Raw genomic sequence first — 24,528 nt, 5'->3', positions numbered from 1 at the left:
AGGTTCGTGTGTAGGGGATTTACTGTAATTGTTTTTGACAGTCCAATGACTTAATGTGGTCAGTGTCCTATGGTGGGCTTTACTTGGTCCAGTGCAAATGGCTCTAGTCCTTGGTGGTTGTCAATAAACCAGGGATGTTGGTTGCAGAACTGTGGGTCGTACACAGAGAGAATGATTAGTGTTGACTAGTGAAAACAGGTGGGGGCATCTTGGGTTTATCCTCAAGTTGCACTGAGAAAGCTGGGTCCCGGGGCTGGTGGCCAGAAGGCATGCCTCATTTGGCACTTGCTGGATTGACCACAGGCCCAGACACACTTGCAGATACACTTGGCCCAGCCTGGGATTTGGCACGCCTGCTGTGTGCTGGGTGGGCGGCCTGACTCATCCATGTGCACCTGCGGTGGTTCCTTTACCTGCTGGAGAGCATTTTGCCCAGAAGAAAAGCCATTCAGTGAAGAGTTCTTGAATCTCTGATATAAGAAGCCTGGTTTACTTCAGTGGCTCCAGAAAGCTTTTGTAAATTATGAGAAAGACAACAATTATTGGTAATTCACTGATGCTCAAGGCTTGCCTGTTTTTAGATCAACTTAATGCTATACTTGCGGTTTTTAATGGGCTGGAAATTGGCTTTGGGACTCCATATGTGAGTGGATACAGTCAAAAAATGCTCATGTTTGAGTACTTGGAATTTTACAGGTTTGTAGTTGTATTTTTGCTTATAGCTTTTTCACTTATGTTAATATATTTTTCATGCTGAATCCTAAGGAACAAATCTTTATTTATATAACCCTAATTCCATTGAAAATGTGCTGCCAGTGGATCATCGGTTATATAATATAATTTCCATTCTATAAGGTTTTTTGTTGTTCATGTTAACAATATATTGCACAGGTAAGAGTTCCAAAACTCTTCCATAATCTTTGAGATTGACTTTATAAGAAGTATATTTACAGAAAATTCTGATTTTGGAAACAAATTTTAATCTACTTAAGCATTTTGCTTTAGATATTTTGAAGGCAAACACATGAATTTTTTTCAAACACACTAATAGAATTTGCTTTACTATTTACTTCTTAGGTTGAATGACTTTTGTTCTAGTTCAGGATCTCTGACCTAATTGAAAGATTAAAAAATTGTTCATAAAGTGTTAAGACCTTTGGTTAGAAATTTAAAATCATATCTTGAATTTTATGCCCATGTTGAAGATGCTACTCAGAGATGAAACTGGAGTTTAGTTCTTTTGATAGGTCCTGGGTCAGCCGAAACCAGGCTTCCTTTTAGGTTTTTTTTTTTTAATTATTTTTATTTATTTATTTATGGCTGTGTTGGGTCTTCGTTTCTGTGCGAGGGCTTTCTCTAGTTGTGGCAAGTGGGGGCCACTCACTATCGCGGCCTCTCTTGTTGCGGAGCACAGGCTCCAGACGCGCAGGCTCAGTAATTGTGGCTCACGGGCCCAGTTGCTCCGCGGCATGTGGGATCTTCCCAGACCAGGGCTCGAACCCGTGTGCCCTGCATTAGCAGGCAGATTCTCAACCACTGCGCCACCAGGGAAGCCCTAGGGTTTTTGTTTATGGTGTCATGGGCTACAGCTTTAAAATAGGCAGGTGGAGGGAATTCCCTGGCGGTCCAGTGGTTAGGACGCCGTGCTTCCACTGAAGGGGGCACGGTTGGATCCCCAGTCAGGGAACTAAGACCCCGCGTGCTGTAAGGCGCGGCCAAATGCGGAAAATAATAAAATAAAATAGGCAGGTGGATTCAGGGTGTTGGTTCCAGTCCTATGGGGGCCAAATGGCTTGAATATACATGGTATCTGTTTAAAACAGAAACGGTTTCTGAAGTTTTCTCAGGCAAACTGTTATGAGGCAAACGCTATGGCTGTTAGTTCCTCAAGTTCTCTTGCCCTGCTCTGCCCCCTTCTCCTTGCCCATCTTAATTCTCATCTCATAATTGCTTTGGCAGGGGTTGTTTCTGTATTTTTCTCTGTGCTTATCTTATTATTGGTGGTTCCTTTGTTCCAAGGAAGAACCAGATTTTCTATTTCCAGTATTCTGTTCAGAAACTCCATGCCCTGCCCCTAGATTGCCTGTCGCCTGAGAGATGGCAGAACAAAGCAGGCAGCAGAGCCATTTGTTCCAGGTCTGTCTTTGGGGGATGATGAGAAAGCTGTGAGTCTTTGGCAGAGTTAGAGCTCAGGATGGCTTGACATTTTCCCAATGGGTTAGCATAACCCAGGGACCTCGCTTGAGTTCTGGTAACGACAGCTTTAACCATCAAATTTTCCTTAGGGTATGGCTCTTGAGAGGAAAAAGCCTTTTCAAATTGAGAGCTTTTTATAGATTTCATTACTAGTTGAATCTGTATTCTTATAGGAAATACCTAATCAGATATTGATGGTGTTAGGCCATCTGTCTGTATATGAGTATTTTCCTCTAAGCCAATGAGAACCTTACCTTTTCTCAGATTGATATTCTGCGACAACTGCTGCTCGGGGGGGCAAGAGATTTTTCAACATTAGATTGCATCCTTTATTGTTTTAATTTGCTTCAAGGCAGAAGCATAACGCTAAAAAAAGGCGGAAGGGGGCTCTTTCAAATAAAAAAGACAGCAATTGAAAACAGAGGAAAACACAGCTAATATTTTTAAAAAGCTATGCAAATGGTTTAAAGGTTTTAAGACTGCAGTTCATTTTTCTAAAACCAGTAGATGTCGTTTAAGCTTAGTGTTCATAAACTATTTTAGGGCAAGGATAATGTCTTAACCATAGATTGTACTCCCTCTAACATAATACGTTCAGGTAGAAGACATGCCACACAGGTAATGTTTATAGAATACAGGTGTTAGTTGAAGATGTACATGTTTTGCTATTTTTTCCTCGTAAGTGATGCTTTTCCCACTGAGGTCTTTGTGTCCGAAATGCTGGAAACTCTCCTCATTCTCTGTGCGTTACTCTTCGTTCTTTTAATTACTGCTTGGTCTTGCAGAACCTGAGTTTTAAAGGGTTAGCTAAAAATAGACTCGTCGCTGTAAGCACCTCTTCACATCTGCTTTCTTTCTCGGTCCCTGCAAGGTTGACCAGTTTTTTTGGAGTTGTGCATCGAAAACAGTTGGAGGGAAAACAACATCTGTTTAGTCAACATTTCCAGTGTTGGAAGAAGATGTCAGATTTTAAACTTTTTTTGTTTCCTTTTTAAACACCAAGTATGGTGCTTTCAGAGCAATGGAAATTGTTTCAAATGTGGAGATGGTTAGGTGTAGCCTTTTGAGGTCCATCAGGCCCACTGAGCTCTCTGTTGTCCGTCTCACCCTGTGCAAGGTTTACAAAGAGACATAGCATCCACTGGGCGAGCGTATATGGCTCACTGTTTTCTATGTTTAGTCAGTTGACCTTCCGAATGCCAAGGGCGCACTAGGCACTTGTGGATGGAGGAGTGTGAAGCCAGCCCCTCTGAAGTTTGCTCAGGATCTGGTGGGAGAACTGTGCTTTAGAGTTCAGAGCAGGGTTTGGGCCCCAAGCTCTGCCGCCTTCCAGATGAATTACCTTGGTCCAGTAACCTGTTTTGTCACATACGAAATGGGGGTGATCATGCCTGCCTCATGCATGTGATGAGCCTGGTACACACTGCCTGCCTGAAGAAATGGTTTTGAAGGTAGAATTAGGGAGTGGTGTCACCTTAGACCCCACAATCAAACTACGTGTGCTTCATTGTTTTTAGTAGTTTTTGCTTAATCTGCCCACGGTTCTGAAAATACCAGGCCCTGTGGCTCTCATTCCCTTCACCCCCTACCATGAATCAACAGCCCCTCCCAGCTGAGAACATTAGAAATAATGCACAGTGATTCATGAGAACCCCAGTCGTGTGTCCACTGAATTTCTTCTATTCTCTTTTGGTTTTGAAGGTTGGAGTACATTTTTTAAAAAATTTCTTTTGCAGCAACACCATAACCTTATCTTTTAATTTCATAAATAAGAGGCCTTGCCTCTTGGTTTTTTAGGAAAGATGTAGGAGGTGTGATGTTTGGTCTCATTACAGAAAGTTAATTATTTGTACTTATTTTTGCCAAGCATGCTTACTAGTACATTGGGAAACAGCATTCAGAATAATATACTAAGTATTTTTTGTGATTGTAGCGTCTCTTCCCTCTCTCCACACATTGTATAAATGCAAGTAAACTGTAATTCATTCAATAAAAACCGACAGTTGCAAAATTTCTATTTTTTTAATAATTTTTATGCTCATGGTATAAAAATTTAAGAGTACCAAAGGGTTATATATATGCTGGAAAGTAAGTTTTCTTCCTTTCCTCATCCCCAATTGTTCCCTACAGAGATAACCACTTATATGTTCTTAAAAATTGAAATCGGTGTTTAATCATGGTTTGATGCTCTGATATATTTGCCCTATCATTTCTTGGCCTTTTGACTAAAATCAAGTGCCTCTGACTATGCACTATAATTTTTGGTTTTAAGTTAGAGGAATCAGGAGCAAGTTACTAGGTGTACACTTGGACACATGAGCAGAAATGACTAATGTAACTTTTATGATATCTTATACTCGGTTTAACTAGCTTTTGGAGCCATTGTTCCCATGGCTTTTGAGTGTGTTGATTTCCACATCTGTGTTTTTTCGTTTTCCAGTTGCAGCATGAGAAAGCTGAACTAGAACAGCATCTCGAGCAGGAGCAGGAATTCCAGGTCAACAAACTGATGAAGAAAATTAAAAAACTGGAGAACGATACCATTTCTAAGCAGCTTACGTTAGAACAGGTAAAAATGTATGGTTCTCTCTGTACCCTTTTTAGGATAGTTATAGTTATATATATATACATATTTCTCATATCATCAACTGTTCTTTCAAGCTTTAAGAGGTCCTGAGGAATATCAGTGAAAAATATTTTTCAACTTTTTTTTCCCACAGTGGCGACTTCCTATCTGAAGTACACATTGGCAGATCTGCATAGCACCTGCTCACTCTTTCACACACTTTTGCTTTTTTTAACCACAATTAATAAAGTCTCAGGGGATACGTTGTGATGTACTGATTTATAGGCAGGAAATGTTAGGTTCCTTTTGCAAAAGGGGGAAGAATATGTTTTTAACCACAGGATCATTTCTGTGAAAGTTCCTGAGACAGTGTGGCTATGGAACTAAAACTTTTCTTTCAAGGGTTCTTCAGAACAATTAGCACTTTTTGTCTTTGAATTATTAGCAACCTTATATGAACCCTGTCTTTTCCCACCTAGATTTGTTGATACAGGTATGGAGTCCTAGACTTAGTTGCTCATCCTGGTTCAGCCACTAATGAGTTTTGTGACCTTGCATTAACTTCATTAACTTCTCTGGGCCCAGGTTTTCCATTTGCAAACAGAGAAGCACAAACTAAAGTCAGGCGTGGCAAGCTTAAAAAGGTACAGAAGGCGGAAGGTGATAGTGCACAGTTTCTTTGGCCATTGCCCTTGGTAGATGTTGGTATTTGAGCACAGGTCTTGCCTTAGGAGGCCAGGCTGGTCCTTATCTGCCAACACACAGAATCGTGGGCCACCGTTATCAGTCCTTCCAAGTTGGGGTGTCAGACAGAAGCTCCTAGTGCTTTTCCCCACGCTAATTTATTTTCCCAAAGTTAGAAGAGGCTGACCATAGTCTACTGCCACCTGGTTTCCATGTCAAATTCGGTGTATTCACATTTTCTAGCTCTTTGCGATGTGGATCCCAATTACCACTTTGATGATTTGGCCAAGCCCTTCGTGCAAAGTTGTCTGATTTTCCCCAATTTTAGGATCTTTCTGTGCATCTTAATCCATGCTGACTGGTTCTTGAATCACCCTCAGGACCATTCTCATTTCATCGTTGTACTTGAGACTGAAACCGTGACAGGAATGTCAGGCTTGAGAGGAAGTCAGGGTTTGTTTTAAACTAATTGGACTGACTTTTGGTTTTTGTGTTATTCTTGTGTCTCCCTATATCAAAGGGTGGAACGTCACTGGGTTTTCTAAGACTATGGATAATGGCCTTGGAAATTTTTCCATTCCTTCTAGGTTAAAGAACAAAAAAGTTTCATTTCCAAGGGTTGGCTGTTTTACACATATCCAGAGTAATCTATTCTTACCCGTCCTCTTTGGAATGCAGATGCAATTTCTAAATTTAGAAAACTCCACGTCCCCCCGACCCTGCCCCCAGCTTAAAGCATTTTGTTCCAAAGTTCACCTGTTTAATTTCCAGGGTAGGCAATAGCCAGTTCTTTTCAAGTTAAAGTTTTGAAGATTCTTGTTTAAGTCCCTGACATACCAAGAACTCGTTACTGGTACTTGTTAATCAAGAGTTAACCAAGTGGCCAGGTGAAATTTTCACAGTGGTTGGTACTGTGAGAACTTCACTTGGTCAATACCTTCCCTGTGATGGCTGCCAATAACGGAAGTAGCTTCTATCTCGTATTTACAGGCTCCTTGAGGAGACTTTGGAGCGCTGACCCCCAGAGTTTAGTTGTGGCCACAAGGTGGAGGTAGTGGCCTAGAGTCAGAAAGAGAAGGGGGCTGGCTGGCTTTTCCTACCGTCCCTGGGAGAGAGGATGGATGGCTGCACGGTCTTAAGGCTCTTTGGAAACTTTAGTAACTAAATGCTTTTAAAATGAGGCCCAAGGCATACATTCTCCCAAAGTTAATGCTTTAGTCCGCTGTAAGGCTTATTTCAGACCTCAGCGCTAAAGAAATGGATTTCCATAATGGAATGTGTGCATTGCAAAGCCCTAAACTAGAAATTATCCTCAGATCTGGGATATCAAGTCCTTATTTTATTTTACTTTTTTAATTTTAATTTTTAAAAATTTTTATTGGAGTATAGTTGATTTACAGTGCTGTGTTAGTTGCAGGTGTACAGCGAAGTGAATCAGTTATACATATACATATATCCACTCTGTTTTGGATTCTTTTCCCATATAGGCCATTATAAGTCCTCGTTTTAATTAAGATGGAGAAAAGTAACACCATCCTAAAACTTTCCCCTCTTTCTTTTGGGTATGTCTAGGATGATTATATGTTGGGGAATTTATTTGTTTTAGCTACAAGTAATTTTAGTCGGTGTTTAGGGGGGAATGTTTGGTTTTTTTCTACTGTAGAAATAAATGTCTTCCATGTTTCCATGGATGTGATCTGATCCTCTCTTGTGGCCGTCTCTTGGGATTATCATCTGTATTATAATATTTACGATAGGTCATAGTCTGTATAATATAATATATCCTATACTGAAATTATTATCAGAAGAGCCAAGGCATGTGCTGCAGTATGCATTATAACGATATATCTGTGTAGTACATGCCTTTACTCTTCTATCTGACAATAAAAATATTTTTAAAACTAAAAGCTGTTTGAAGGCAATTATCCTATGTGTCCCGTGCCTTGCCGCTGCTTTGTTGGAAGAGTTTAAATAAAGTGTGGATTTAGACAGGTGACTGGAGAGCTGTCATTTGTACTTTGAAAGGCGGTGTAGGGTAGGTTCAGGGCCTGGGTACTGGACTTGAATGGAACCAGATGTGAACCTCTTTCCTCTGCTAAATACCTTAATTTATTTATTTTTTTGCTAGCAGCTTTATTGAGATATAATTCACATACCATTAAAATCATCCGTTTAAAGCGTACAATGCAGTGGTTTTTAGTATATTTAGTGTTGTGTAACCATAACCAAAATCAATTTTAGAACATTTTCATCACCTCAAAAGAAACCTTGTCACTCAATCCCGTAATCCCCTTAAGCAACCACTACTCTACTTTCTGTCTCTCTGTATTTGCTTATTCTGGACACTTCCTATAAATGGAATCATACAGTGTGTGGTCTTTTGTGACTGCCTTCTTTCACTTAGCATGATCTTTTTATCCACGGTGTAGCATATATCAGTACTTCATTCCTTTTCCTGGCTAAGCAATAATCCATCATATGGATGTACCACATTTTGTTTATCCATTCATCATTTGCTGGACATTTAGGTTGTTTCAGCCTTTTGGTTATTATGAGTAATGCTGCTGTGAACATTCATGTACGATTTTTTGCGTGGACATGTGTTTTAATTTTTCTTGGCTATTAGAATGGAATTGCAGGCTCACATGCCAACTCTCTGTTTATCGTTTGGAGGAAACGCCAGACAGTTTTCAGAGTGGCTGCACCGTGTTATTGCAGCCATCCTGGTGGATGTGAAGGTGGCATCACATTGTGGTTTTGTATTTCCCTGAGGCTAATGATGTCGAGTATATTTTCAGGTGCTTCTTGGCCATTTGTATATCTTCTTTGGAGAAATGTCTACTCAAGGTCTTTTTATTATGGAAGTATAACAGTTCCTTATATATTCTTATACATATAATATATGTATTTTGTACGATACAAGTCCCTTATGAGATACATCGTTGCAAATATTTTCTCATTTTCTGCGGGTGTTCTTTTCGCTTTCTTGAGCGTGTCCTTTGAAGCATAGAGGTTTTTTAATTCTGGTGAAGTCCAATTATTAATTTTTTTCTTTGGTTGCTGTGTTTTGGTATCATATCTTAGAATGCAAAGTCACGAAGATTTACCCCCGTTGTCTTTTTTGGGTTCTTACATTTAGGTCTTTGATTCCTTTTGAGTTAATTTTTATATGTGGTGTAAAATAGGATCCAAATTCATTCTTTTGGTTGTGACTATCTAGTTGTCTCAACCAGTTCATTTCTGAGCCTCAGTTTCCTTATCTGTAAAATGGCAATAATAGCAAACCTGTGTCAGGTACAATGAATGAGAGAGAGTATAAGGTGATTGGCATAATGCCTGCTACATAAGCACTCAACATAAGGTAGCTGCTGCTGTTAATTTTTAAATAAGCATATATATGTGTGTGTGTAACTGAATCACTTTGCTGTACACTTGAAACAAATACATCTTTAATTAACTATACTTGAATTAAAAAAAAAAATCGTCTGTAGTTTGAACCTAATGGGTTGAACCTGCAGAAGGGGTATTGGAAGGCCTCTGCCAGGGATTCGTGTTGGCCATAACATGTTTGTTTTGAAGGTGTAGCTTACGTTGTAACTGTTTTTAAGGGGGCACCTGGGGACTTCCCTGGTGGCGCAGTGGTTAAGAATCCGCCAGCCAATGCAGGGGACGCGGGTTCGAGCCTTGGTCTGGGAAGATCCCATGTGCCGCGGAGCAACTAAGCCCATGAGCCACAACTACTGAGCCTGCGTGCCACAACTACTGAAACCTGCGTGCCTAGAGCCCACGCTCCGCGACAAAAGAAGCCACCTCAATGAGAAGCCTGCACACTGCTACGAAGAGTAGCCCCCGCTCGCTGCAACTAAAGAAAGCCCGCACACAGCAACGAAGACCCAACGCAGCCAAAAATAAGTGAATTAATTAATTAATTTAAAAAGAAAAGAAAGAAACAAAAAGAAGGCACTCTGCCTATTCTCTGTAAAGCAGAACTTATCTGGCTTTGGGACTAAGTCTTAGACTCCTTGCAAGGTGGGCTCCAAGTAACTCACGTGCTGGAGGCCTAATTTTAAGTTAATCTCACCAAAAGTCAGGCCTTCGGCATGGACCCTCGAATTAGTCAGATAGCATTTGTTCTTCTCTTAGAATCTGAGATCTTTTCATTCTTTAAAAAGGGAATGTTACCAGCTTGATCATCAAGGGCTCTGGGCTATCAATGGTTCTGTCGTTGTTTTGCAGGATGAGAATTCATAGAATTGTAGAGCTGGAAGGCCACATTGCGGGGGAAGACTACCTCTGTCGTTACCTTGTCCCCAGCCCCTCGTGGGGATGTGAGAGAGTGGGGAAATCATGAGGAAATCCAGGGGCAGGGGCCTCAGATCTGCCCGGGCTTTGGAACCACAGCTACCTGCACCTGTTTCCTCTTCCTGCAGAACTTGCTGCCTAGGAAGCAGGCTTGGGGGGAAAATGGACCGGCTTGGCCTGTAGGTGGCCCCGCCTGCTCACACCTGCTCACACTTCTTCAGAGAAGGAAACCCAGAGGGAGATCAAGAGGCTTTCTTCAAGTCACACAGCCTAGCATTCTGAATGTTTAACTCCAAAAGATACTTTATAAGCAGATGTAAAAAAGCATGTTCAGAAAAATGTAACATTAGGAGGTCTTCGCAGCACTAATAATTAGTTTATTAGTCTAATACACTGGATTACTTTAGTCAATATGACTTTAGTACTCTTAAGGGCTCTTTTTAGCACACACTGGTGGGCACTGCCTATAAATCTTTATTTGAAGACTTTCGTTCCAGCATGTGGTCACTGTTACATTTAGGTGATAAGAACGTTTCGAACTTAAAATATTCTCTAAGTGTCAAGAGCTCTTCATCAGAATGTGTTCTGTCAACTAGGAAGGATTTTCCTTCTCCTGAGGGTAACTAGGATGAAAAGGCACAAATTGGCTTATTTATTAAGTGAAGTTCAGCTCAGCAGATGTGAGGACCTTCTGTGCACTTTGCACAGAAAATTATAGGAAGGAAGAAAACAGCAGCCATAAACAGGTGGATTTGACACTTAACTATTATTAGCTAGTACAGTAGAAAAATCTGGAATAAGTTAGTTGGAGAATTAGTCATGCAATTCAGCTAACACTTAATGACGAACCGGGATGCCTGTCATGTACTAGACCTCTTACTCTTTTCTCCTGTGGTTGGCCCAGTAAAGTTGTCTCAGTTATTTCTAGAATTTGGGGTGTATTTTCTTATCGGAGATGTTCTTTCTTCCCAAAGCACAGACACCCATTTCTCAAGGTTGGATTTAGGATTGGAATAGTCATTTTATTTATTAGCACCTACGTGTAATTACAGTATCTTAGCCCCTGTAGTTTCGGGACGCTCTTGGGTTCATATCTCCCTTTCACCGGAATAAGCTGTGTGACTTCAGGGCAGCAATTTCACCTCTTCTGTGAAACAGACATACTCTCTAACTTGTAGGTTTGTTGGGGGGATAAATCTTCCATTCTGCCTCTCCTCACGCTCCATCCTTATTGAAGTTCTTTCATTTCTCTGGTCGGGGAAGGAGAAATTATCCTCTTCCCTTCTAGGTTTTTCTGGCAGGTTGAAGAATGATATTGACATGAGACAGAGAAAATCAACAGAACTTTAATGACATGTATACGTGGGAGAGAAAATTCGCCAAAATTGTCGAAACCCTCACTTTAATACTGTCTTCAGCACTAAAGACAAAAGAGGTTGTTGTGGGCAGAGGTTTGGAACTTCAGAGGAGGGGAGGAAGGCAATTGACATGAAGAGGGAAAAGCAAACGTTGGGCAAACAAATGTTTGCTAGGCAGAGACGGTGGGACACAGAGAGGAATTTTAACAAACAGGCTTTGCTGGATTCCTCCCACTCTACAAACCTAGGTCATGCTACCGTTATCATGGTGATAGCTCCCTTTCTGGAACAGGTCCTCTACCTACATTCTTGTAGGCAGTTAGGGGGAAGGTCAAAGGTTCCTCCTGATTCTTTGGGGCCTTAAAAAGAATCCGCCTGAATCATTTGTTTGTTTATTTATTTAAAAATTGAAGTATAGTTGATTTACAATGTTGTATTAATTACTTCTGTGCAGCAAAGTGACTCAGTTATACATACATATACACTCTTTTTCATATTCTTTTCCATTATAGTTTGTCACAGGATGTTGAATACAGTTCCTGTGCTGTACAGTAGGACCTGGCAGTTTATCCATCCTCTATATATAATAGTTTGCATCTGCTAATCCCAAACTCCCAATCCTTCCCTCTCCACCCCTCCCCCACCTTGGCAACCGCAAGTCTGTTCTCTGTGTCACAATCAGCCTAAATTAATCCTCGTACCAAATAGACCTATTTTGGGCTGGCAGATTTTGTTCCCCTGCGCAGAATTGTTCCCATGTGGATTGCACAGCAGTAAATAAGTTTACACGGTAACCCAGTACACTGATGTTTTTGTAACTGTATTTATGACCGGGACAAGTTTTGTGCAACACTTGCTTATGTGCTTTGCACTGATTTTCTGTTCAATCCTATTTCGTTTTTAGCCAAAACGTAGGTGACAACTGACTTGAACTAATTTCCTAATCCAATAGTGGGTCACAACCTGCAGTTTAAAAATCATGCTCTGATGTACCCAGTGCTTTCCTGCCCCCAGGTTTCCATGGATCTGTGTCCTCCGCCTGTGGCCCATCTTCTCCCTCCCCTGCCCCATCCCTGTGTAACTGTTACCCGGTTTGCTCCTCTAGACACTTTGGGGCCTGTGCTCCGAAGTGTTTCCATGACGTTCAGTCCTTCTCCTGTACCACTTGGTACACAAACAGCAATTAACAGTTAAATCATTTCTTTTCTGTGAGCTCCTCATAAGGTAAAGGAGGGAAGGTACAATGTTAACCTCACCCCTGTATCCCTGGTGACTCCCATGTAGTAAGCGCTCCAAAAATTGTACGTGCTGCCATTAATAATCAAAGTTTTCATCTAATTTCTGCGGTACTTTGCCCTCCCCTTTTTCCGGGAAGATGAGCGTGCATATTATTTGAGCCTCAAACGTCTCACCACCTTCCTCGATCTGGTTACCCATCTCTTTAATCCATGCATCTGTGTGACTGTCTTTTTTGTCCGTGCTGCCCTTGTGTGGCACACGTTCTGCGTTAATTCAGCACACCTTTATTAACACGCCTGCCGTCTGCCACAGACTCCACTGAGAAAGCTGACGTCAGGTCCCTGGCCCCGTGGGGCCTGGTCCAGGGAGGCCAGTGGACCTGGGGACAGTGACGAGGGATGCTGTGTGCCGTGCTGTGCTTAGGGGAACAGCATTACTGCTGCAGCAGGCTTCCCCCCTCCCGCGTAACCCACGGAGAAGGACCTGGAAGCTCCTTGGCACTTGGTTTAATTGTTTGTTAATTAACACACGTGGGCTGGATAAATCTAAATCGAGCCTTGTTGCAGGGAAGCAGGGGTGTGAGAGGGGACAGAGATGGGAGAGAAGATAATGCAGTAAAATGTAGATACAGGTTGCATGGAGGAGAGACGCTGAGAACACAGAAGAGAGCTCCTGCAGAAGACGTGAAGTTGAATCCCTCTTCTTTGTTACCGGGAAGGGGAAGAGTAGGGGTTTTGGCAGTCGGCATGTGCGGTGTCTTTGAGGACATCAGCTAGTCTTTCCAGTGAGTGTCTTGCAGAAGGCAGCCACGTGGCTGTACTAGGACTCGTGCAGGCCTCCGTGCTGGCACGTGCCCAGCGGTTACCTTCAGCCACTAGCCAACATCAGGTGACTACGGAGACTTGACAAGACCCCAGCTTCCAGGGGCCTTGCAGGGGTCGACACCCACTTCTCCCAGTGTCCCTCACCGTCTACAACTGTAGCAAAGCTCAGGGGCTGGGATTTAGAATGAATTTCAATCCTCGGCACAAAATTTTCTTTTTTTTGTTCAATTTCTAAAAATGAAATAAGGAAACCTTTAGCGTATTTTAAGTTCTATAAAGAAGAAAGGAACGTTTTAGGTTTCCAGCTCTTAGAACAATGGTTCTAAGTTAAGGAAACACGGTGGCCTTTCTGCCTCTTTTGTTTAGAAGGTAATATAAGCCAACTGACGTCACAATCAGTCCACATACAATTCTGATGCTACTTATTTGTAGTAGCTACAATGCCTGACCCTAGTGAGTTACACAGATCATCTGTGTGACCTTGTGACTTAGCAGTGAATTGAGTGGCTAGTGGCTCATGTTCAGGTTTGCATCCTTGATTGATTTTTTAGTTGGAATAGGTATTTCCTTCAGTCCACAGATAGTGTGGCCTTACTGGGTTTTATTAGAATTCCATTCATGCCAGCGGCTGCCCTCGCAGATTCTGGCAGTGGGAGGGCTCTTGTGGCAGTAGCTCTGGGGACCACCTGCTGGTTCCAAAGAACTACCAAGTTCCTTGAGGGTTCATTTGCATTAAGGAGCTGAAATTTAGTGACCCCTATGCATCCTTTGAAGTTTGATTTCAAATACTAATCTCAAATTATGGAAGTTTTGAAAACTTCTTTAAGCAAGCATTTGCACTGTAAAAGTAATCCATTGCTCTCTCAAGAAAATGTGGAAAATGTAAACATAGAAGTACAAACATGAAAAAACATTACCTAGACTACAGCCCTCCCCAAACAACTGCCATTGATATTTTTTCTTGATGTGATAGTGTATTTGCAACATGCACTATGGTATGTGTTCTTTCCCCAGGATTTCTCCACTGGGCTCTTGATGTAGCAAAAGAGTTTACACCCCAGACTTTGAAACCTGCTTTCCACCGATGGTAATTATTTGGTAAAAGAGTCCCCTGGAATTATGAACCCATTATGCACATTTGTATAATACTGTGCTGATGTCAAAGTGATAAAAACTTAAGCTCAGAAACCATATAAATCTGACTAATAATATGTGTATCTATTTCATAAAAGACCTTCATTTTCAGTATCATTGAACAAAAGCAAAATTTATTGAGCTGGTAAACTATGAAAGTGTTATTTTCACATATTAAATATTAATGGGGTATTAATATTATCCTGAAGTTCTGTCCATTTCAAAGAACAAATCTAATTTTTATAGGAACACAGTGTTTGAGAAGAAAAAAGTTATAAGCTATGGTAAAGAAGGTTAACTCTTGGCTATCTGGAAAATTCTGTCTTCAGATAGCTAAGCCTTCACTATCATTTCTCCTCTGAGAGTTTATTGGTTCACTCTGTATTTTAGATATGTGAATTAATATCCTAAATTAATGGATGTACTATTAGGAAATTGTTAATTTTTAAGATTAGATGTCTTTAAATTTTTTTGTTATAAAAATAGTAAATGTTCATTAAAAAATTGGGTGGGAGCCAGAAAAGGTAGGAAGGTAAATTACCACCAACATTACTTTCACCCAAGGGCCGACCCTATTTATCTTGCTGAATAGTTCTTCATGATTTTTTTTTTTGCATCTTTTTCTGTTCTCTATCAGTATATATATATATTTTTTTTCATTTTTTGGCCATGCCGTGTGGCTTGTGGGATCTTAGTTCCCAGAGCAGGGATGGAACCTGGGCCCTCAGCAGTGAAAGTGCAGAGTCCTAACTACTGTACCACCAGGGAATTCCTTCTATCAGTATATTTCTTTTTCTTTTTAAAAATTTATTTATTTATTTGGTTGCACCAGGTCTTAGTTGCAGCAGGCAGGCTCCTTAGTTGTGGCCTGCGAACTCTTAGTTGTGGCATGCATGTGGGATCTAGTTCCCTGACCAGGGCTCGAACCCTGGCCCCTGCACTGGGAGCTCAGAATCTTATCTACTGTGCCACCAGGGAAGTCCCCCTATCAGTATGTTTCTGATGCACATAGATAAATTTCTTTTCAACTGTAATTTTTGACCACCTAGACTTGAAAGTGATCATCCTTTCTCTCCTTTTGTCTTGCTCCTTACTGGTGAACTTCCATTGGCTCTTTCTGGGCTCAACATTACACAAGTCAGTGGTGATGAACTAGAACTTGTTTTTAATTATGAAACCAGCTGCAGCTTGATTAGTCAAATAGGTACCTTGGGAGCTCTGTAGTCTATAAACACCTGTCTTATCTATAACACAAATTGGCTGCTTGATTTCTTAAAGATATATATATGTTTTCCAGAAGGCAAAGATCAGATGTCTTCCAGCCTAGGAAAACTGCCAGGGCTAAGCAAAATTCCATTGATAGCCACACCAGCAGAGGCAGTGTTTAAGTTTTACTTTACTTGTCTCTGTTGCTTTAATTTGTGAGGGACCTTTGCCACAGAGCAAGGACCATTGTGCATGATTTCAGTGCTTTTCACATCATTTGCATGTGGTATGTTTTAATAGTCCCTTCATGAATCCTATTAGTCACTTCTTTCCTATATATAAGTAAAACTATGACTAACTCAGATGTATTGGCAAGGTAGGATGGAATGAGGTAATATCTTTTACTGTCTCTACTCTTGCAGTATAAACAAAACTGTCTTAGCCCATTTGGGCTGTTATAACAAATAACACAGACTGGCTTATGAACAACAGAACTTTATTTCTCACAGTTCTGGAGGCTGGAGGTCAAGGATCAGGGAGCTTGATGGAGTTCTGCTGACTGCTGACTGCATGTGTCCTCAATCGGTAGAGAGCAGAGAGCAGCAAGCTGCAAGGTCGCTCGTGACTAGAAAGGACACTAATCCCATCATGGGAGCCCCACCCTCCTGACCTCAGCTAAACCTAATTACCTCCCAAAGGCCTCACCTCCGAATACCATCACACTGGGGATTTAGGCTTCAACATGTGAATTTTGGACACAAACATTCAGTCCACTGCAGAAACTGCATTCATTTTTCTGACTTTGATTTAGTCATGTTTTGAACCTTGTACGTTTTATTTTCCCAGGTGATTCTGATATACCTCCAAGGTCCCCACTTTGAACATCTACGGTATTATGTAACAAATTGATAGGAAATCGAGCTGAACTGTTAATGGCTCTCAGATGCTACCTAACTTGGAAAGTTTTGGGGGATTGTGTTAATCCCCACACCCATTTGTTTTCTTAGGATTTACCCCTATGTCTTTAAAAAAAACAGTTAGCCAGCTAATAAGAGTTTGGTCAATGTAGGTCTTAGAGTACTCTGCTATTTCTTACATCTGGTATACACCTCTTGTATCACCATCATTCTAAGTACTTTTTGCCGTACGTTGTAACAAACTTTGTGTCTGTGTTCCGTGTATATGGTAGCCCTTACGTGGATTAGTTGTCATGGGCTGCCTTCCAAAATTCGTTTTTTCAGTCAGATGTTTGGGGTTCAAAATATATTTTCCCATAGAAATGATGATAATATGGCGGTTAGACTAAAACAAAGTAGCTTGAAAAGGTGCACTAAAACCTTCCAGAATTCTGTCGTTGAGCGCAGTGGTCATGCTAAAGTTCTCATCAGGCTTTTTTTTGGCCAAGTACTCCTTTCCGCCACTTTTCCCTCCACCCCAGCATCATGGTTCTCTTTAAATGGGAAAATGCTACGCTGAGAGAGAAGTGCGATGGTGTTGGGAGCCGTCTCTTGGCTGCCCCCTTTTTTCTGCTTTTTTAGTGGTGAGTGTCTGCCCACTGCAAAGACGCAGCTAGGGTGGGCTGTGAATTCAGACGAGCCAGCTCTATTTTTACACTCTAAGTTTATCCATTGAAGACGTTGTGTATTTATTTGGGGAATATAATAAGAACTCTTGGTGCCACGTTAATTTACTTTCAGTGGGAGGAAGGGCTCCTGAAGAGGAGTAAAGAGTTTGGCCGGGAGGCCACTGACCTGACTTAATTACAAAGCGGCCTTTCAAATAAATATTCTACGAACTGGCTGTATCCGTTGCTGCCGCATGCTCACAGACTGTGCAGTCAGAAGGGGCTTGGGTTAGCCTGAGAATTTGATGTCTGGCAACGGAAGAGAGTAGGTGCCTGTTGCGTGAACACTGAACTAAAAAGGCTGTTAGCTATTATGAGGAAGGGAGATGGGGGAGAGTATTACAGATGGAGACCAGCACAGAAAAAATCATCTGCACAGGCAAGGAATGCAGCCCTGGGCTGATATTTCCATTCCAACAAGAATTTCTGACTTTGTATGCTGTAAATTTAACGTATACCGTCAGATTTGAGGGTTGCTTGATCTCAGGGCAATACAAACACTGAAAATCTACTTCTGTCCGAATTGGCAGTACTGGTGTGGACTCTTTATAGGCTGTGGGATTAGATGCACAGGAGATGGAAGGGCAGCTCTGATAAAGAACTTCAGGGGGAATTAATCATGATCCTAATTGGTACCATTTCCTCGAACTTCTCTGGTCTTTAGTGTAAGAGCTCCTCAGCGATGCTGAAAAGATGAGATTTTTTTTTAGCTGAAAAAACAAGACTGGAAGCCCTGTTCTTTCTAAGGCCAGAGAGAATATGGACTCCCATAGCACTGCCAGCCTGTGTAATGAAACACCCAAATCCATCCTGTGTTGCCTGCTTCATGGAAACAAATTAGTAGAGCAAACTGGTACAGCAAACCCAAGTTGCACCCCCAGGAGGCCTTGGTTCACTGAAGTGGGCAGCAAATTGACAGCTGGTAGCTCTACCAATAGGTACCAAAAAGAAGCTGAGATTCGTGTTTGTTTTCAACTCCTGTTTTTCCTGCTCTCTTATTTGCTTCTGCGTACTCTCAGACTCACTAAGCTACCCCTACTCGGCTCCTCCCAAGTATTATTGGATAATTTACCCCAAATCCTACTTGCCCCTCAAGATGCTCTGAACTCGCTGGTTGGATGGGACCCAGCTCTTTTGGTCACCATGGTGACTGCTACCCATTCCTCTCCTGGCAGCATCCATCACTTTTCCTGAGTCACACCATCTCCCAGGCCAGTGGTTTCCTCAGCTCTAAAATGAAAGGGTGCATTTAGATGATTTCTCTTGCTGCTTCTGGCTCTAAAAATCTCTTACGGAGCTAGTTCAGACTGAAGACAGCTGCCCTCTTGAGATTGACAGAGAATGATAGAGTGGGTGGCCCTGGAAGGGACCTTGGCCGTCATCAAGGCCAGCGTAGGTGAGGGCAGGTGAGTACCTACTCAAAGCCGCATGCCAAGTCAGTTATACGTGGGCAAAGAGAGCTTTGTCTTGACTTGGCTTTTCAGAGTTACTGATTAGCATGGTGCATGATTACTCTAAAATTAAAAGTCGTTGGGCATAAGTTTCTATCAGGCATCTCTACTACGAAACGATGCCTTGCTTGAATTTTTTTCTCACCTACCAAGTACCCCGTATCATGTTTTAGTTAAACCTGGGAATAGAGTCCTTAAAGGGTAAATGCCTTGGCATTTTGTTTCTTTAAATAAATGGCTGTGAATTGTACTTCAAAGCTTGACCCAAAATGTGGTCAGAGGATCACCAAGGTTCTTAGGAGTTCTGCGAGGTGTTCCTGGGTTTCTCCTCCTCACTGCGGGTAGGAACTGTTTAATATCTTGAGGAGCATTTGTGCATTAGGCGGCTCTAAGCTTCAGCACAGAATGCTTCCGACTCAGTGTGACTTCTCTGCCTTTCCCCATGCAAAGAAAGTATACCGAGGCTATGTTTCCAGTTGACTCTGTGTGATCTTGGCTCATTCACTTGTGGAGTAAGGTCTGTCCGCTTTAGTTGCTTTAAAAGACTACCTTTTGTCCATGGAATTGGTCTCACTTTACTGTATAAATAGGGATCTTTGATCAAAGAGAGGCTTGCCTCTAACCTGCTAAAAAGATACGAACTCTGCTACTTTGACGTCTTTACAGCTGTGCAATCAAAAATAATTTGTTGAGCCTGTGATTGAAAAGGTAAATTGCTATTGGTTGAAGAGACAGCATAGGGCAGTAACACAACCTTTTCCCCCTTTTACAAAAGATTTCTGTTAAACTTACTTAATATCTCAAGCATATAGACAAATACAAAGAATGATATCACACATTCCCTCAACCCGGCTCTGTGAAATCTGTTCATTGTGGCACTTTCTTCCCCCCTCACTAGCCCTCTTTTTCTTCATCTCTTTCTCACCCTCTACCAAAGTCTATAATTTGTTTCGTTTACTGTCTTGGCCCCCACTACAATGTAAGGTCCCTGAGGGCAGACATTTCTGACTCCTTAGTTCCCTGTTACATCATCTCTATTAACCAATGTCTGACATTGTTCTCTGTATTTGCATATTGCTCTTTATTAATGAATTAAATTAATTGCTTCCACGTATTGCTTCTTTTTATGAAGTAGAATGCAGTTTGGGGTTCCCTCTGCAACTGCCCACGCCCCCCAAATCAAATTTTCCTTCTTCCCTACCTCACCATAGGTAACCTGTATTGTGAATTCGGCGTTTATCCTTTTTGCATATGCTTTTTATATCTTAGGACATATTTATGTGTACCCATTAACCACTACGTAGAATTGTCTTCAGGTATTTGAGTTATTTATATAAATAGTAATATAACCTTTCTGGTTTAATGTTGAACTACATGCAGGACTGTGGGGACAAACCCAGTTAAGTCCTGGGACAACTAGTAAGCAGAACTCCTCAAACCCTCTTTAAGGAAGACTTTCCATGTGCCTTGAATAAATGCTGAAGCAACCACTGTGATTCACGTACCAGATAGCAATTAAGCTTTAACATCAAAGAATGAACCTGTCTCGTTGTTCTCAAAGTTTAAGAACTAGATGCGCTTAATGTGTCTGTGCCAGAAAATTGGCCATTCCTTTGCGGTTTTCTCCGTGAAATGGGGTCCTAATGGTCCAATCAAAAAAAATCTAATTAACGAAGTTTAAGTGGTCTACAATTCTCAGTAAAACTGTTTTCCTTCCTTCAGCTGAGACGAGAGAAGATTGACCTTGAAAATACTTTGGAACAAGAACAAGAGGCACTAGTGAATCGTCTCTGGAAAAGGATGGATAAACTTGAAGCTGAAAAGCGGTTTGTTTAGTCTTGCTGTTCGGTATTCTGTATGTATGTGTGTGTTGGAGGAGTGGGGTAGCTTGCTGGGTGTGACCGAGGAATGACAATGGGACATTTTAATTCCTTGGTTGATGCACATCATTTTAATTTGACAATTGGGAAAAATGTTGATAGCCTATCCTCCTGTTGGTCACTTCTTTATACTTCTCCCTCACTGACCCGGTAGAATTTCTTTTCATTTGGTATTAAAGCCTATGAAGAAATTCACTAAGGAGCTGTTGTTCACCTCTGTTGTTCTAGAGGAATGTTGCAGTTCCAGCTTTTTACCTAATTGAACCGGCTTCCCCATTCATTTTCTGAAGTGCTTAGGATATGTGCTATGTACTGTGGATTATCACACATTTCTAGAAGGTACTTCATTAGGGAGGCTGAGATTTTGATAGAAAAATGATCATCTCTGTGTTTAAGACTTGCTATAAAGAAATACTGGTACATATTTAAGGTTAGGGTTCTTGGTGTTGAATGTATGTACATGGATATGGAATACTCAGCAGCACGTATTTCTTGAACCCCTGTGTGCGAGGGCCGGTTCGGCCCTTAGATTCAAGTACTGTGTGCTTTGGGGTGGGTGGAGCAGAGCTTGAATAATGGCAGGAGGTTCTGTGGGTGGGATGTGCGTCTGGGTGTCGAAAGGGAGCTCCTTGAAAATATTCATTCATCTACTTCACCACGATCTTTTGTTTGCTAACCAGAGACATTTTCCATAAGTACTTTGGATGAACATCCATAAATTGAGTTCATCTCAAGATTTGCAACATAGAGCCATACCCCAGGCTTTAAGAAAACTGACAATCTGAGGTGTATATATAGGGAATTATTCAAGCAGTAGTTGAATCAGCTGTGTTTTGCCTTATTACAGTAGTGCTAATAAATTGAAGCTTGAAAAATTATTTCATATCATAGATGGAGGGACCATTACAATATTTTACCTACTAGTTTTCTCAGCAAGGCTAGGCCTGAAGGTAATTCACAGTTTGCACTTGGGTAAACTCAGAGGTAGAAAGGTGAAAACCAAACTAAACCAGAAACTTCCCAGCAGCTTATAAAAGGGGCAGAGAGGTCTGTTGCCAGTCTGTCTTCCTTTGCAAAAAGCAGTGGGAGGTTTTATGTATATAAGTACCAAGTTATTGCATCGAACATTATGAAATTGTCATTTTGTAGAATATTCATGTTTTATGTGCTTCAAAATAATGATAATTGGTAGAGAAGGTGGCACCACCAGTTATTAACCCAGTACATTTTGTTTTTGTTTTTTTTAACTCTTTTTACCTTTGCTGTGGCCAGAAGCAAAGGGCCTTCAGTGCAGTTTGCCATACCCTCAGGATTGGTTTTTCAGGAGGGGAGTTGAGAAGTCAGTCTCGTTACATGATGTCACTCTCCAAGGAGAGTCATAGTCTGTAGTTTGTAAGTTTCAACTGAAAGCCTTGAGAGGAAATTCCTCCAGTGTCGCCGTTCCCTCCAACCCAGCATGTGGACCATTTAGTCAGCGGATCATTCTGATTGCCCAGTGTATTCCGGCATGCTAATCAGAAGCCAGTGTTACAGACGTTTTTTTCAGTAAGGCTTAATTACCAGTGGCCATTTGAAAGGAGAAGAAGGAAGGGGGCTCCTTCAGCTCTGCCCTTTGACTTGACTGTCAGGTAAGGGCGACCAGAAGTTGATGGAAAACGGGCACAGGGGTTAAACAATTCAATGAATTTTGGCGATTAACATGAGCATGCTGTTAAACCTCCCGGCTAGAATTTGTTGTTTTTGTCTTTTATTTATCTGATTGCTGAGAACTTATTCGTGTATGTTTTAAATAGACGATGGTGAGCATCAAATCAGCGTTTTGTGTTTTAAAGGCAAACTGTTTTTCATTGTTGGAATTTTCTTTTCAATGAAGAATCCTGCAGGAGAAATTAGACCAGCCGGTGTCTGCTCCCCCATCGCCTAGAGACATCTCCATGGAGATCGACTCTCCAGAAAACATGATGCGACACATCAGGTTTTTAAAGAATGAAGTGGAGAGGCTGAAGAAGCAACTGAGAGCTGCCCAGTTACAGCGTACGTAGCCTTGGTGTCGCTGGTCATCTGTCCACAGAATTAATCCACTTACCAAGTACAGAGTTTTACCTATATTTACTATTGAATTTGTATAAATCAAATTCATATTGTGTTTCATTGCTAGTACATATTCATGTGTCTGTCATCCTGGAATAGATTATTTTAAAAAAAATTACAGTAGGGCAGGGCAAATAGTTTAGAATACTTCTAGAAAATCACATAATTTCAGGATGGTCCAGAATCAGAGGTACTATTTCTTTCTTTTTTTTTTTTAATTAATTTTTATTGGAGTATAGTTGATTTACCGTGTTGTGTTAGTTTCTGTGGTACAGCAAAGTGAATCAGTTATACATACACATATATCCACTCTTTTTTTTGGATTATTTTCCTGTATAAGGTCGTTACATAATATTGAGTAGAGTTCCCTGTGCTATACAGTAGGTCCCCATTAGTTATCTATTTTATATCGGAGGTACTATTTCTAACCTTCCCCCTGGTGTTCATCTCTCGGATGGTGCTAACAGAAGCAGTGCAGGAGACCTCAGTGTACTTGGGGGCATTAGGCAGAGAATAGTGTTTATCTCCTTTACTATCGAAATTTGGCCTCAGTTAACGATTGTTCATGGTGGTTGAGGAATAAAATGCTTTTGAAATTTCTCCTTTTTATTTTTGGAAATCAAAGGAACTAATTTCTGGACACTTGATTACGTCACTGTGCATTCACTTGGGTTTCTTCTGTTTTGGTTTTTAGGCCATTCAACTTATTTGAATAGATAATACAGTGAAAGGTATGCAGGGGGAAAAATAAGTCTCCCTTTCACCCCTGATCCCCAGCTGCCCAGTTCTCACAATTAACACATTTTTAATATATTCTTCAGGTGTGTGTGTGTATAGACTTCTTTTATACAAATAGTAGCACAATGAACATACCCTTTTGCATTTTTCTTTTCACTTACTATGTCTTACAGTTTTTTCCCTGCCAATATATACAGAGCTGCCTTGCTCCCCCTGCCCCCCCTTTTTTTTTAATCTTTTGGCTGCACCGTGCAGCATGTGGGATCCTAGTTCCCGGACCAGGGATCGAACCCGCGCCCCGTGCTTTAGAAGCGCGGAGTCTTAACCGCTGGACCGCCAGGGGAGTCCCCTCCCCCTTTTAAAGGCTGTGTAGTATTTGAGTGTATGGATACACTGTAACTTATTTAACTCATCCCTTACCAACAGACCCCTTTGGGTGGTGATGCTACAACCATAGTGAACATCTCCGTACAGACGTTTGATACCTGTGCACGAACACCTTCAGGGTAAATTCCACGGCGTGGATTTGCTGAGTCAGATGAAATGTGCATTTAAAATTTCAGTGCTTCTTATCTTTATGTTTTCTTCTCGGAAGTTGATTTCAAGTCCTAGTCCAGTAGCGCATCTGGGATGGGTGCATCAAGGTTATCCTGGGAGCCTTTAAGAAGTACAGTGTGTTCAGTTTCCTGTTGCCGCTGTTAACAAGCGAGCACAAACTTAGTAATTTATTTATTTATTTATTTATTTTTTTTTTTTTTATTTTTACAAGAGATAAATAGACTGACACCAAGCATTGTACATGGATGACCACAACAAAAGCAACAATGATTGCAATTACCAAACATGAAACACACTTATACTATGTCATAATATTGACATTCAGTCCAGTAATCCTCCACTGTAACAGCTCCTTTACTTTGCAGTGAAAATTGATTTGTATATTCTTTTCCTCTGAGTCCTTGTGGGATTTTTTTTTTTTAATTCAGACAGAAAGTCACAAAAATTATACTCATCCTCATCAGTTCACTCAGTCCCATGTAATTAATTTCTTTTTTTCATCTTGATCTTTTGTTAGCACTTTTATGAGTTCATCAGTTTTTCATTAGAGTTCTGAAAATGCTTATTCATTCAGTTCAGCAGTACAGTCAGTTACCAGAAACCTGTACTTGTCAGAGTCTTTTCCATGAATTTCTTGAAGATGAAACCCTTTTATAGGAACATATTTGCAAAATCAT

General features: G+C 41.1%; 1 protein-coding gene across 1 annotated transcript in view; it reads left to right on the top strand.

Moving 5' to 3' along the window:
* Window positions 1-24,528, top strand: part of CCDC6 (coiled-coil domain containing 6) — a 111,300-nt gene that overhangs the window by 67,016 nt on the left and 19,756 nt on the right. The window contains exons 3-5 of the mRNA XM_007170831.2: window positions 4,637-4,765; window positions 20,307-20,410; window positions 22,338-22,498. Of these exons, the coding sequence (XP_007170893.2) occupies window positions 4,637-4,765; window positions 20,307-20,410; window positions 22,338-22,498 (394 nt within the window). The remainder of the gene's footprint in view (window positions 1-4,636; window positions 4,766-20,306; window positions 20,411-22,337; window positions 22,499-24,528) is intronic.

The sequence above is a fragment of the Balaenoptera acutorostrata genome, chromosome 16 (genome assembly GCF_949987535.1).
Source record: "Balaenoptera acutorostrata chromosome 16, mBalAcu1.1, whole genome shotgun sequence".
NCBI classification, from domain to species: Eukaryota; Metazoa; Chordata; class Mammalia; order Artiodactyla; family Balaenopteridae; genus Balaenoptera; species Balaenoptera acutorostrata.
The sequence above is the reverse complement of the archived record's forward strand: the minus strand, read 5'-3'. Positions and strand labels throughout refer to the sequence as shown.